A 14233-nucleotide genomic window follows, 5' to 3' on the forward strand; every position below is an offset into this window, starting at 1 on the left:
CAGGCTTATTTTGATCTTCACCTTCCCAACATCCCATCTTCCCCCCCTGACCTCTACGATCCCAACATCTTGTTACTGTTACATTTGGTCTGTCCCTGCTGCAGGAGGATGTCATTCCTGTGTAAAAGCTTCAGCAGTAACATCATCTCCAGCTTCTTCACATTGTGACTTCTGCTCAGCGTCACATCCATCCTCATCCTCACTGAGCTTTTTCTCTCACCACCGTCTTAGGAAAACATCTCTACACGGCTTCTGTTAGTTATGTATCAGGATTTACACAAAGCTTTTATTCAAACAACAGTTCTTCATAATTTGCCTTTTACTCGCACTGACACACACATAAAAGACGAGAAACTAGGACAGATCAGTTATGAGTCGTGTAAAACTGATTTCTTTCTCATTCCTGCTTGTGACTGTGCTTTGAAACCTCTAATGTGACAGCTGACATTGGCAAACTTGAAATTCATCCTCTTCCCTATGAAGAGCCTTATTTTCAGAACGTTCATCTGAATAAAGGTGAATCCTCATGAGCATATATAGTCCTTATAGTCCCTGTGGAGTTAATCTGGCTCAAACCAGTGATTTACAAGGCGTTCAAGTTTGTTTTGCTAAAGTTTTGTGGATGGATGCAAGGATCAGTCCACTGATTCTGTGATATCACCCCAATCCTGCTTAAACCATATTTATGAACCATAAAGGCCCAAACGCAGGTGGAGAAACAAGAGGTTTTTTTGTTTGTTGCTAAAACCTGTTTTTTTTATTTTATTTTTTATTTAGCCTTTTTTTTTTTAAACCAGGTTAAACCAATTGATCTCAGATCTCCTTTACAAGGTAGACATGGCCAGGATAGCAGCACTACAGTTACATTATGATTAAATAAGAACAATAATAATAATAATAATAATAATAATAATTATTATTATTATTATTATTATTATTATATATTATTATAATATTATTATTATAATAATAATAATAATAATAATAATTATTATTATTATTATTATTATTATTATTATTAATAATAAAAAAACTAATAACTTTTGTTGGAAAATTTTAATTTATGACACCCATGGTGCAACTAAAAACAAAAGAACCCCAAAGAGAATAGCGTTCTCCTGTATCTAATGACACTGATCCAAACAGCAGATGGTTGAACGGCATAATTGACTGAAACAACTCAACCTCGCGAGAGAAAAGGAACCTCATTAATGAATTAATGAAGAAATAAAAGACAGGCAGAGACTTATAACAAGAGCATGTTGTGTATTCACTCAGTGGAGACAGGCTACATGCATTTTCCATTTTCCTTACTGGGTCAGTAACACGACCAGCTGATCTTTAACAATACTCAGGAATAATATTAGTCTGATTATTCTGACTTACTGCCAATCTGAGGGGAGAGTCAAAGAAAACAAGGGTCATACACAAGAGACTCCACAGAGAAAAATGCTGGATCACCATGAGGAGAATGAACAGACAAACTGGCAGAGACAGACTGATGACTACATCCTGCAGGTGTGTCTAATTGGACACAGGTGAAACTAACGAGGGCGGGGCACGAGGAGCCATGACAGGACGTGACCTCATCTGTAACGAGAGGAGAATGTTTGGTTTCAAATTAAAACAGGAAATGGCACAGAACAAACCTATGACAACAAGTTCAAAGTGTGACTCTCACAGCTTATCTTCTGCTCTGGACAGTGAGTGACTGCGTCTACTTCAGGAGCCAGAAAACCAGAGGAGAAGCTGTGAAATGTTTGTAGAGCGCTGCAACTTTTCACTCATGTTTGTTTTCGGCGGTGTTGACAACTTCCTTGGGGAAAAGTAGCAGTGTCGTGCTATTGCAGCATCTTTTTGACAGGCACCAAACAATAGGAGTCCTCCTCCTGCAACTGCTCTGGACAAAACAATTTGCGTGATGCCTCTTTAAATAAGATTTAAACCACAGCTGTCACTGAGCAACACTGCTGATGTACACACACTGGTTTCCATGACTTCAGAGGACATTGCATTGACTTACATTCATTTCCACTGGCCTAAACCTAACCTTTACCTTAAAATGTAGTCATTTACCGAATAGGGACTTGATTTGTGTCCCCATCATGTGACCGTGTAAGATCGTAGGTCCCCAGTCTTTCTGAGAGCATCAGGCCAATATGAGCAGCATTCCTGTACACATCATGGCCGGCCAGACATCAGCGAGGGTCATCCTGAGCAGCCTGGCTTTTATAGTGTCGCTTCACTAGGAGCAGAGGTCCCAAAAGAGATGAAACTGGGAGACACTAAGTGACAGAGACAATAAGTCTGACAGCTTTGTAAATATGTGTGTGTGTGTGTGTGTTTGTGTGTGTGTGTGAGAGACACAGAGGGAGGGTTTGCCACTGCTAGTGATGCTTAAATCTAATTGGTTCCTCTCTCATCCCCAGTGTGCCGACTTCTATTAATAGAACTGCAGATGAGCCCCGGTGGAACCTGCGCCTCTGTTTTCTCTCTGTGTGACCCCGACAGCCCCAGTGCTACTCGTTTACATCCCTGTTTTCTTCTGAGGGAAACAACCTGCCACCTCCCCTGACCTCCCCTCTTCCTCCTGCCACCCCTCCCTGCCACCTCCCCACCTCCCCTGACCTCCCCCTCTCCCTCCTGCCTCCTACCTGTGTTTCCCTCCCAGTCCCGCAGCCTGTGCCCTCGTTAAATGAGCTGATTACTCCATGATTATTTAAACACAATCACAGGCCATTTGTCTCAGCCTCTGCATCGATGTGCGTTCAGCCTGAGCATTAGCTTCTGTCTTACCCCATATTGTCATAACAGGATTTTATCTCTCTCCTCACTTTGTCTCCTCCTGTTCTGTTGTCTCTACTCCGTCCTCTGTCTCCCCAGGTGGTCTCTTTTAACAGCAGTAAATTATTAATCGCGCTGATATCTGCCCAGGAGACACAAGGAAAGATGGAGATGAATAAATAAAAAGGTAAAAATGATATATCCAGTGTGCATTCCACACTGAGCAGCTTTTTGTCCAAGGCTGTTACAGTGTGTGTGTGGGCATGACTGTGTTATCCCTGTGTGGGTCTTCCAGTGAAGCTCTTCCACAATGCAGAAAATCCGAGCCAATGATGGTGATAGATGGAGAGAGAAGGGAACCTTGCAGCAGGAATCGTGCCAAAATGACTGGGGCCCTGCCAAAGACAGCAGGGAGATGGGTAAATAAAGAAGACACAGAGAGAGAGACGGGGAAAACAGGAAGGGAAGCACAATGGGATGGAAGGAATTCCAGGTAAATACTCGGGGAGTCTATACACAGTCTGTCACTGGTCCAACAATAAGCAGAAAGCCAGCGTGTTATGTAACATGTCTGTAAGGCTAACAACACAAACTTCAATACCAGTCACGGACATGTGGTGAGCTGTGTGCCCATTACACTCCACTGACATCATGTGTTAAGTTGGTGGACATCCATCCATCCATCCATCCATCCATCTTCTACCACTTTATCCTCCACAGGAGGGTCGAGGGGGCGTTGTGCCAATCTCAGCTGACATAGGGCGATAGGACGGGTACGTGCTGGACAGCTCGCCAGTCCATCACAGGGACACATAGAGACAAACAACCATTCACTCTCACACTCACACCTATGGTCAATTTAGAGTGTCCAGTTGACCTAATCCCCAAATCTACATGTCTTTGGACTGTGGGAGAAAAACCGGAGAAAACCCTCCCACACACACACAGGGAGAACATGCCAAAGTTGGTGGACACAATTACAATTTCAAATGTCATTTGGTGCGACTGTAATAGTGAAAATGCACACCACTCAGTCTGAAGGTCAAAGTCTCACGTCATGACTCTCGGTTCACTCACACATCAAAAGGTTGTTGTGGAATTGTTGATCGGTAATGACAAAAACAATGTAACGGCCGAGTTGATGTCGTGAAAGAGTGGTGGAGGTAAAGGAGTTTAATAAGACCACGGTGAAGCTTGTTGTTTATTATTAACCTGGAACAAGTGTGATCATCAGCGTGCTGCCCTTTGTTTTGCGTTGGAACGGAAATGAACGGGTGCATCAGGACCACATCTGTTTACTCTGGAGGCTGCTGTTTGAAATTCTGGAAATCACAGACTGAAGAAACAAATGGTGCAGACTGTTATGAAAAATTTTATGATCTTCACAGTTTATTGATACATGAGATTGGATTTTCCCTCTTGGTTTTAGAATTACGGGCACGTCTGTATAAAGACATTTTCATCAATTGTCGGGTTTGGTTGAAGAAAGATGAACTTATTCCAACATAGTGTTAATTTAAATGTCTCCACTATTAAAAAAAAGAAGGTTTGGGGGAAGATAATTGGAGTCACGACAGGTTTTCAAAGCAGCGAACCATACTCATGGCAGCTGGACATATCACGGCTGTCACCATAGCAACCAAATGACCATCTTTGACGTTTCCACAATTAGATCCACAAATATAGAGCATGATTTTTGTCCTTCTTTGCTTTTTATTGATCTGATGATCATCTGTGACACTGCTGTCCCCTTCTACTCCATCCTTTTGTCCCTGATCATGTGTCTATCTCTCTCTCTCTCTCTCTCTGTGTGTATGTGTGTGTGTGTTTGTTAGTCTCAGCAAACATAACTGACTATTCCCTGTGGACGCTGTCCTCCCTTTTCAGCTCATAGCCAATTAAATAATAACGAGCAGGTTCACCTTTGCGGCTGCGCTTGACCCAAACTCAAAACCACACTCTACCATGAGCTCACATAATCCATCACACTGGTGGGATCAATTAGAAACGTGGAAAAACACAGGAAAACATGAAATGAATGCTGTAAATGGCTTCCATGAGAACGTCAACCGAAACAAATATTTCGTGCACGGCTTTGTGAGACAAAACCCAGTCCGGTGAAATGTCTTTATGTGTAAAAGAGATTCACTTCTGAGTGTTTGGTTAAAGGAAACTTAGTTTGGACTTCATTGATCCATAATAACATGATAATATCACGTGATCTGTGATATACAAGCATGTATACTTGTCTGATCTCATGTCATCATGGATTAATGAAATGTTTAATTAAAAAACACTGGCTCTAATTGTTGTTCATTCACAATTTAAATTTTAATTTACAGCTTGCAAATTCTGTTTATATTTCTTCTGTTGTGACTGAAGTACAGACATGTTCCAAAGCAACATGTCTGTTACTCCTTTCTCTCCGTTTGTCTCCATTTGTTCAGTAAAACCTTCAGATAAAATGTGTCTGCAATGTCTGTATCGATTGTCTGTGGTTGTTTTGAGTTGCTTTATACAGTATTTATCCAGAGAGGAAAAACACCACAGCTGCACCTCCAGTTATGGTGTTTGATGCAGTGTTTCCTCACCCTTTGTTTTGTGTTTTACCTTTCTCTGAGACATCTTACTCTCTCCTCTCCAGACAGTAAATAGCACCTGAGGTGATTCAGGCTGCACATAGCAGAGAGGCAGTGTGGTGAGAGACCTTCTTCCTTTCAGATGGAAGAACATTTGTAATAGCATCGTTACTTCTCGCTTGTTTTTAAGTGGATTCAGTTTTGAATCAGTAATGTATGCTTTATATCCACCATTCCATTCCTATCCCCCATAATACCTTGCGTGGATTACAGACGTAACGTCTGGTGATTCCTGTTGCTGAAGTGGAACCGACGTTTTCCATGGTAACTACTTTTTTGTTTGTGAAATTGTGAAATGTAATATGTGGGAATATGACGTGATCCCGACGCTCTGCCTTCTTCTACACCACAGTTTCACAATCCAGGTCCATGGGGACCGACTACCCTGCATGTTTTCCATGTTTCCCTCCTCCAACACCACCCGATTCAAACGGTCAGCTCATCAGCAAACCACCCATGTATTTGAATCAGTGTTTAAGTAACACTAAACGTGCCAATTCAACACCAGTTCTGATTATGACAAAGTACAATTGGGATTTTGAACCCATTCTGTTTTAACATAGCACTAAAAGTTAAATATAAAGAGTTAAATTGACACTTTCCTGACTGCTTTACTGTGTACACAAATAACATTAAAGCAATGGCATTCAATAGTGACTGTATTTCCCAAATAAGCTCCGAGGCACATCAGTATTCACACAGCAATAAGCTCAGTTGTGTTTTGTTAAAGGAGGTGGGAAACAAGACAAAGAGTCAGAGCCTGAGTGTCCCACATCACCAGGCCTGGGTTTTAGTCTCAACATCAGGTGAAACACAAACGGCAGGATGTTCATACGCTGTAAGACCAGCTCGATCACGTAGCCGCGTGACTGCCACCGCGGAGAGCCACTGGAACGAACAAGCTTACTGCTACGTCAAACAAAAAGACATTTGTAAAGGCTTGAGATTAAATAATGTGACATTAACTCAAAATGTTGACTGTATGTTTTGTTTACTTTGCATACAAAAGTTGGCTCATTTTCACACTCACACTTCCATTCAAAGGTCCTAATAAATGGTTAGTCCCTGGTTAGACTCACCCTTCGGTCTGTGGGCTCTCCCTACTCCAAACAGAGGCAACAACAGTGTTGTTTGACAGTAAGGTTTATTGAATGAACAACCATGCTGACTGAACACGTCCACAATCACATCACAAACCCAGAACATCTCCATCCGGTGGGCCGTCGTCCTAGCTCGAGGTTTAAACCTTGTTGAGATGTAGTTCACGAGCAAAGTTTCGGGGAGTTTTTTTTCTTCAACAATTTGACCTCAACTTGCAAAATCAAATCTTGAGACACAAGTGAAATGAAATGCAACAGAATATGGATGAGCTCCAACTGTCTGACTTCCTTCTGTCTATCAGCGGCTCTGTAGCAGAAGCAGTTAATTTTCTTGGCTTCACCTTGATAAATACTCTTGTCTGTGACCTTTAGACCGGTGTTCAACAACCATGTATCGTGTCTAGTTATACGCCTTCTCTGCCAGGAAATCATACAGTTCCAAACACAGATGGTAGACTATTTCCAATTGACACTCATAGCCATTATGTGTGTGTGTGTGTGTGTGTGTGTGTGTGTGTGTGTGTGTGTGTGTGTGATACTGCACCTGTCAACAATCAATTCTCTCCATCTCTACTGTGTTTTGTTACCATTTCCTACGTGTGATCTATCCGTCGCTCCGAATGACGTGAAACAGTGTGACATTGTAGAGGACCTGGTGTCCGTTGTTCCATGTGTATAGCGCTCTCTCTCTGGGGTTGTAGTCCATCATGCTGATGTGGGAGTACTGGTTATGGAAGGGGATGTCGGTGTATTCGTACGTGGAGGAGTTGGTGTGGTAGGCAAAGTGGACTTTGGCCCCGGCCAGGTGGGAGTTGGTGACGTACAGTGTGCCGCAGATCATGAAGGCTTCCCCTGCACTGCGCTTAGGAAACCCCGTGTCCCAGCTCTGGGCTACTTCTAGTGTGCGAGGGTCCAGGCGACTCACCTGGAGACAAGAGACACAGAGACAGTCACAGACAGTTTATCAGGTCACACAATTTTGACAAAATCCAGCCATGTCTTTTGTTGAATGAATCACACACTGTGCAGTCCATGAAGTAATCAACCAGGCTGACAGCTATAGAAACGGTGTTTGTGAAAGATATGTTCATAACACTATTTTTGTTATTTTATGCTGCTACAATTTCGCTTTGTCCTCATAATGACAATAAAAATGATTGATTCTTGATTCTAAGGTCTTTGTATATATCACGTCTATATAAAATCAGTTTTCACATACAAATGATAGTAAGCATTTCAGATTTGTTTTCAAATTAAAGTCACAATTTTTAATCAGTGCAATTACCAAAGCTCAAAGGTTGCACTTTAACAAGATTTCTGATTTTTCTGCTTCTTAAACATGAATACTTTCTGGTTTTCTGGTGTAAAGAAATCATTACACCTGAATAATGTTGGTGTGTGGCCAACACAAGACATTTGCAGCCCTACTGGAAATGACTGAGTGTTGTTTAAGTTGTTTGTCCTTGCATTACAACGTTGAATAGTTGATGTTCTGATGGCGTCGCGTGGTAATGCTCCATCACATTTGAAATCAATTATTCAGTGCATATTTAACTGAGCCTTGACTTCAAAAAATAATAATGCCAATCAAATGGCAACAGTAATGTCTCTGTCAGCTTTGTTGGGGGAGAAGAACCTGCTGACAACAGTAACTACAATTTCAAACCACAGAGAGAAAACATTGCTGCTTTTTGTTTCCAGACTGTACCATTATGTTTCCAGCATTGGGGATGGTGGTGTAGACGGCCCAGAGTCCAGTCTCATCAGCCATGAGGTCGATGTCAGAGGATCCTCCCCAGCTGTAGGGGAAGGTGTTGTTGTATCCGGCACCGCTGAGGCTGCGCTGGAGCAACACGCTGCGAGAGCGGAAGTGGTACTGAATCTGGAAAGACACACGCATCGTTGTGCGATCTTATTATCAAACTGATAATGTTGCTCTTCTCATACGCCAGCCAGTCTCTTACCAGGATGTTGCTCTGGTGCTTGTTGTAATAGAGTGAGCCGTTGTAGACCACGTGGCCGGTTCCTGCCCATGGGTGCGGCAACAGATGCTGCACAAAGTTTTGGCCCTTGGTGAAATCCCCCATGGTCCTGTACTCCAGCACACGTCTGCCCTTATAGTAACCATCCATGGACCACACCTGAACAAAGAAGGAACCGGAGGGTTTAACTCTCTGATCATAACAACCTTCACAAGCTACACAGAGTAGGTGACATTCTTCTTCCGTTTTCAACTTTAAACCCAATTTAAATCAAGTAATTTTCCTCAAGAGGGACCTAGACTTCTGCATCTCCTCTGGTATCTGTGTAAACGCTGTGATGTAATCTGGACTGTGATGGGAGAGTATTAACATCTGAGCGAGCCGATCATGGCCAGACCACGCTTAGCACAGGTCTAAACAGCCCGATTGCTTCCTCACATCTGACCACAAAAACCATTTACAGAGGTGGTTTGAGGACGCATTTGTCCACATTCTGAGCTGCATGAACACAATCTGTCCTCAGGCCGGATTAGAGACTGCCTCCTCAGCTGACATCGTCTGATCAGTGCTACTTACTCTACATCAGTGCTCAGCTCCTCTTGTCTCTCTTTTTTTGCTTTTTTAGATGCTGACACAAGACACATTTGTGATCGGATCATTGAGGACAGATATTAATACCAGATCTGAAATGGGCATTTGACCAATTATAGTGCAACATTTAAGGACATAACTATGTTTGACTCCCGCCAGGTTTGGTTCCTCTTCTCTCAGGCTCGGTCAGGATCAGACAGTAAATTATTTATTATTCGCTGATGACGGTGAGTAAAATGAAAAATCTTTTAATCATTTAATGAACTTTAAGTCAAAGTCTCAGATGCTAAATAACTGTGCTTTATTTGTTTTTGGTTTTACTGCATCTTTCCTTCCAATATGAGGAAATGTTTTAATAGAAATAGCAATTACCTGAAAGAGTTTTTGTGCAGTGCGTCATTTTTAAGTGTGACCTCTTTGTTTGCATTTTAATCTGGATAACACAGCACAGAGGAGATGAGAAACAATGTGCAGCTCTGAACGTATGCATGCAAACAATTCAGCTTTCAGGTTGCCCCACATTCCTGCAATTTATAAATTCCTGTAGATAATTAGAGGTGATGAATTATACATCCTGGATATGGAAGATTAATTCCCAACGTCCCACAATTACTCAGTTAAATGAAAATGAAAAGTAAAACCAGGTAATCTGAGAGTGATGAGAAGAGGTGTAAATATAGGGCAGCAGAAATGGGGGAGGGAGATGGTGAACAATCAGGGATCAAACAAATGGACGAAGAAAATAGGATGAGGAGACAGAATTAACGGGATGGAAAGAAAATTGAGTGTTGACAGCATGGAGGGGTTGATTAGGGATGTGAGGTGAAGTGGATGAAAAAGCAGAAAGAACTGTGAAGAGAAGATCTTTTGAAAGAGACGTTCACCAATCCCTCAGCAGAGAAAAAAGTAGAGAGGGGAGAAAAGAGTGAGCACATGAAAGGGATCTTTCCTTCTATGGGTCAAAGAATAAGAACATTTCTCCAGCAGTGGCAGCACCATTTTAAATTACAGTTAATTTGTAGACATAATATTTAAAATCCACATTGAATTAGACTTTCAGACAAAGGTAACTGATTGCAGTGATTCTGAGGGCTTTCAATAACAGTGTTCTCAGCTTGTGGTTTGTGAAGAAAATGAATCAGACTGATTGCTCTCTCTCTACACCATCAACACTCTCTTCTCATTATTTGTTCTCCTCTAAATACCTCCCTTATTTTTCTCCCTGCACCAGCAGCCCATTTAATGGAAACTTTTTTAAAAATTCAAAGAACAGTGTTTCAAAAGGAAGTCCCTTTGTGCTCTGGCAGATGCAGTCTTCATGCATTTGAACGCACCATTTGCTTCATATAAATAAGCTCCAGATGCTTATTATACAATGAACGGTTTGTGCAAAAAAGGTGAGCGGGAAATGTTTTCCCCCCCCGATGTGTCTTGAACTAACACCTTCATTTTGGAGGCTGTTGCACCATTTTGATTCCTAGTCACTCCCTCATGATCACTGTTGTGAAGACGCAACAGGAGCAAAAATAAAATAAAATAAAGAGCAGGTTCTGTGTCATAATAAATATCCCTGTGTTCACATGAATGCAGTTCTCTGCAGTGTTTTGAATATGGAATAATTTAGTTCCCTTTGTGTCGTAAATCTGCCATTTCTATGCGACAATCCAGTCCAGACGAACTAAATAAATGACATAGTGAAACTAAAGCTTACAGGGAACATAAACTGTATAAGTTGGGCTGTGTGGTGCAAATAATAATTAAAAAAAACAATTATTGTTATTTAATAACAATAATAAAAATGATGTGACTGATACCAAACTGAGTAGAATCGAGCCGAGTAGAGCTGAGTCGTGCTAGAACTGTATAATGGAAAAACGTAAGTTATGTTTTTGAATTATTTTATTTGCGCTTGCTTGTATGCTGCACAATTTAACCTTACAGCAGATCATCTGAATGTTTCGTTCAATGTTTCTACACTGCAGCTTAGTGATGCATCTTGAATTGAAAGAGCTGTTTTTGGGAAACACTGTGTCCACTGATGTAATATGTAAGCAACAATTAAAGACTAAAACAAATAAAACATTTCAAGACAAATAATTCTTATTGTCAAAATCCCCAAAAATATTGAGATTTCTTTTGGCCCACAACGCTCACGCATGGTCCCTAGTTTTGTGACAGGTCTACAACATGGAGAAAAAAAGCTGGAATATTAAGCAAAACATATAAAATAATTTTTCATATACAGCGAGAAAGGTATATGAAAAACTATAAAGGTGTCACATGTTTCAGGTTTAGCTGAAGAAGTCGACCACTTGTGCAACCGTTGTGAACAGTGATATACATTTTTGGTCATACTGCCCAGCACAAGATTGATGATGACATCATTATCTGCTGATACTCACCCTGTTGACTGTTATTGGCCATAAAGAAGATTCACTGATACAGACATGATTGTTTATCTTGGCTGTGTGTACTAAAAATAATTCTTCTAATTGAATTGAAAACAGTTGCGTAAGATGCTAAAAGTAGTGTTATTGTATGAAGGGCTGACTTGAAAAGAGTTTTTTTTCTTTTTTACAATGGGGTTGGGTGACATAACACTGTAAACCAGAGAATGTAAAAATAGCAATGGAATCAGTTTCATAACCATCAGAAGAAAAAAACAACACAAATCTGCTGTGTAATGTTCATACATTTAATTCAGTATTTTAAGTGTGGTGAAGCTCATTTCAGGCCCAGTTATTCATACATTAATTCTTCATAAATTAATGTATAACAACTAGAACAAGGAAACACACAACGACCTGCTATTTGTCTCCAGACTATTTGTCTCGCACAATCCACACAGGACTGTGGCAGAAAAGGCTCCGCTGTCATGTATGTTTCTGCAAAGCTGTCAATCAAAAACTGGTTCCGCCTTTCAGACAGACTTTCCTCCATTGACACCCAGGGAGGCTGGGATGATGATCCGTCATCCGTGATAAACAACTGATTCTGAATTAACTAGTGACAGGTTCTAGCACACATTTAGTGTTTAAATGTAAATACATCACCACTGATGTATATCTAGTAATGTTATTTGCTGACCTTCGCAGACTTCAGAGTACTGAGGTAATGAAATTCCACATGTTGCCATTGGCTTTCTTAATCCACTCTTGCTTCATCAGTTCATGCTTTCATCACTCTCTAATCAGCCCAAGGCTTCCTGTCCGAGACTCCTCCCCCTTTTATAAACACCGGAGCAGTCATGCTGGAGCTTGGTGTGAGCGACTGAGAGGTTCGACTCACTGAGCACCTCACTCAGCTGCAACTGGTGACCAGTTCACTACCAGACCATGAACCCTACACTCGCCATCATACAGCTCTCAGCCCAATTATTGGCATTTTTCAAAATCGAGCTTTGAGTGAAGTTAGCCTCAAGCGCCTTTCAAAACAGCCAAGGACACTTTACAGAGAATAATAAACATAATAAAAAACAATAAAACAGCAGGTCACAGTTTTAGAGAAAAGATAAAATAGAACAATGTTAGTTACCCTTTAACACCTGAATGAAGAGTTTTTGTCTGTGTGAGTTTTTAGTTTAGTATCATGTTTTTCTGGACAGTTGATAGGACATTAATCCCATCCACGGAGAACACTGCGTTGTTACTGCCTTTCGATATTAATTATAAATGTTTCATTTAATTATAATAATTTTAGCACTCCCTCTGAGCCCACATACATCATTTAATAATACATCAGTGTAACTGTCTGTGAGACAGATTTCATTGTTACAAATATGAGTTCATTAAGTGTTTGAAAGTGAATAAATACATGTCGGTAAAATTATTTTATTGTCATTTAAATACCTTGAAGTGAGGTCATTTTATTTTGAAAGTGCATGGTCACATGACGGGGTTCTGTTTGAGGTTGAAGTAGGGGATTGTGGGTCAGAAGCGGGACCACTGTCATGGAGGTAAGAAGTTATGGTGTTATGAAGGTTTTCTGCAATGTGTTCAAGAGGCGCACACGGTAATTGTACTTTGTTTTATTTGTATTTCATTTTTCAGTTTGTTAAAATAATTCTCAATGGACTCATATGGAGTTTTATGTTTTGTCTTTGTTGCTTTTACGGTGTTTTATGATTTATTTGAGTCGACGGCGAAAGAGAGGATAATAAACTAGAAAAAAAGAAAATCAAGACAGCTGTACGAATCGTGGCTTTTTTATTGAACCAGTGTAGCTACACACAGTATAACACTCATCAAAATTTGGATACTGTCCAAACCCTATTTAACAGTGATGATTTATTTGTGGAAGAACAAAAGTGAAATAAAAAATAAACAAACAAAACAGCAGAATCATTATCCTTATCATTATCATTATTATTTCTCACAGTTATTTTAACTATTTGTATTCGGCCTAGGATTTCACAGTTAGGGCAATATTACTATATCTGATAATGAAATTGCATCTAGAAACTTTATATCACACTGCAATCTACTGCAGCAAAAAATCTTTTAAAAAATTGAATACCAAGCCGGGAAAATTCCTTTTTTTAATAATTGCATTGGTTGTTTATTATTATTTGTTGGCTAAATGTTTGGCTAAATAAATGTATTTATTATTTCAGACATAAAACGTAGATCAGAGAGACCGACCATTAGGGCTGTTCAATCACTGCTTTCTAAAGTTAAGCAACTGTTTGTATTATATGTTGGGAAAATATATAATACACTTGTATACACTTGTTGGGACAAGAGGTATGTCACATCCTGATGATGATAACTGTCTTTAATGTTGTTCATTTTTTAAATGCTCCTGGTCTTTATCTTCTTCTCTCTCTGCTCTTTTTAAATGTGACGTTTTGTTTGTAATCTGCTGACCTTGTTTCTGTACATGTGACACCTACTTAGGGATCCCTCCTCTGTGGCTCTTCCTGAGGTTTTTCCTCACTCGCTGTGAGGGTCTAAGGACAGACAGCATCACTGTAGACTGTAAAGCCCTTTGCCAAGAGGCAAATTGTGTTTGTGATGTTGGGCTATATAAATAAATAAAATAGACTCTACAATTTGAACACAGAGCATTTCGGCTCATTTTTCCATTACTACGTTTAAATGTACAGTATATACAGAGGCTATAAGAAAGTGCAATATAT

General features: G+C 40.4%; 1 protein-coding gene across 1 annotated transcript in view; it reads right to left on the reverse strand.

The window, feature by feature from the left end:
• Positions 1-6548: 6548 nt before the first annotated feature.
• LOC122770451 (noelin-2-like) overlaps positions 6549-14233 on the reverse strand; it is a 32805-nt gene continuing 25120 nt past the window's right edge. The window contains exons 6-8 of the mRNA XM_044027312.1: positions 8488-8664; positions 8232-8405; positions 6549-7448 (exon numbers count right to left, since the gene is read on the reverse strand). Of these exons, the coding sequence (XP_043883247.1) occupies positions 7128-7448; positions 8232-8405; positions 8488-8664 (672 nt within the window). The 3' untranslated portion in view covers positions 6549-7127. The remainder of the gene's footprint in view (positions 7449-8231; positions 8406-8487; positions 8665-14233) is intronic.

This window comes from Solea senegalensis, linkage group LG6 (assembly GCF_019176455.1).
Source record: "Solea senegalensis isolate Sse05_10M linkage group LG6, IFAPA_SoseM_1, whole genome shotgun sequence".
NCBI classification, from domain to species: domain Eukaryota; kingdom Metazoa; phylum Chordata; class Actinopteri; order Pleuronectiformes; family Soleidae; genus Solea; species Solea senegalensis.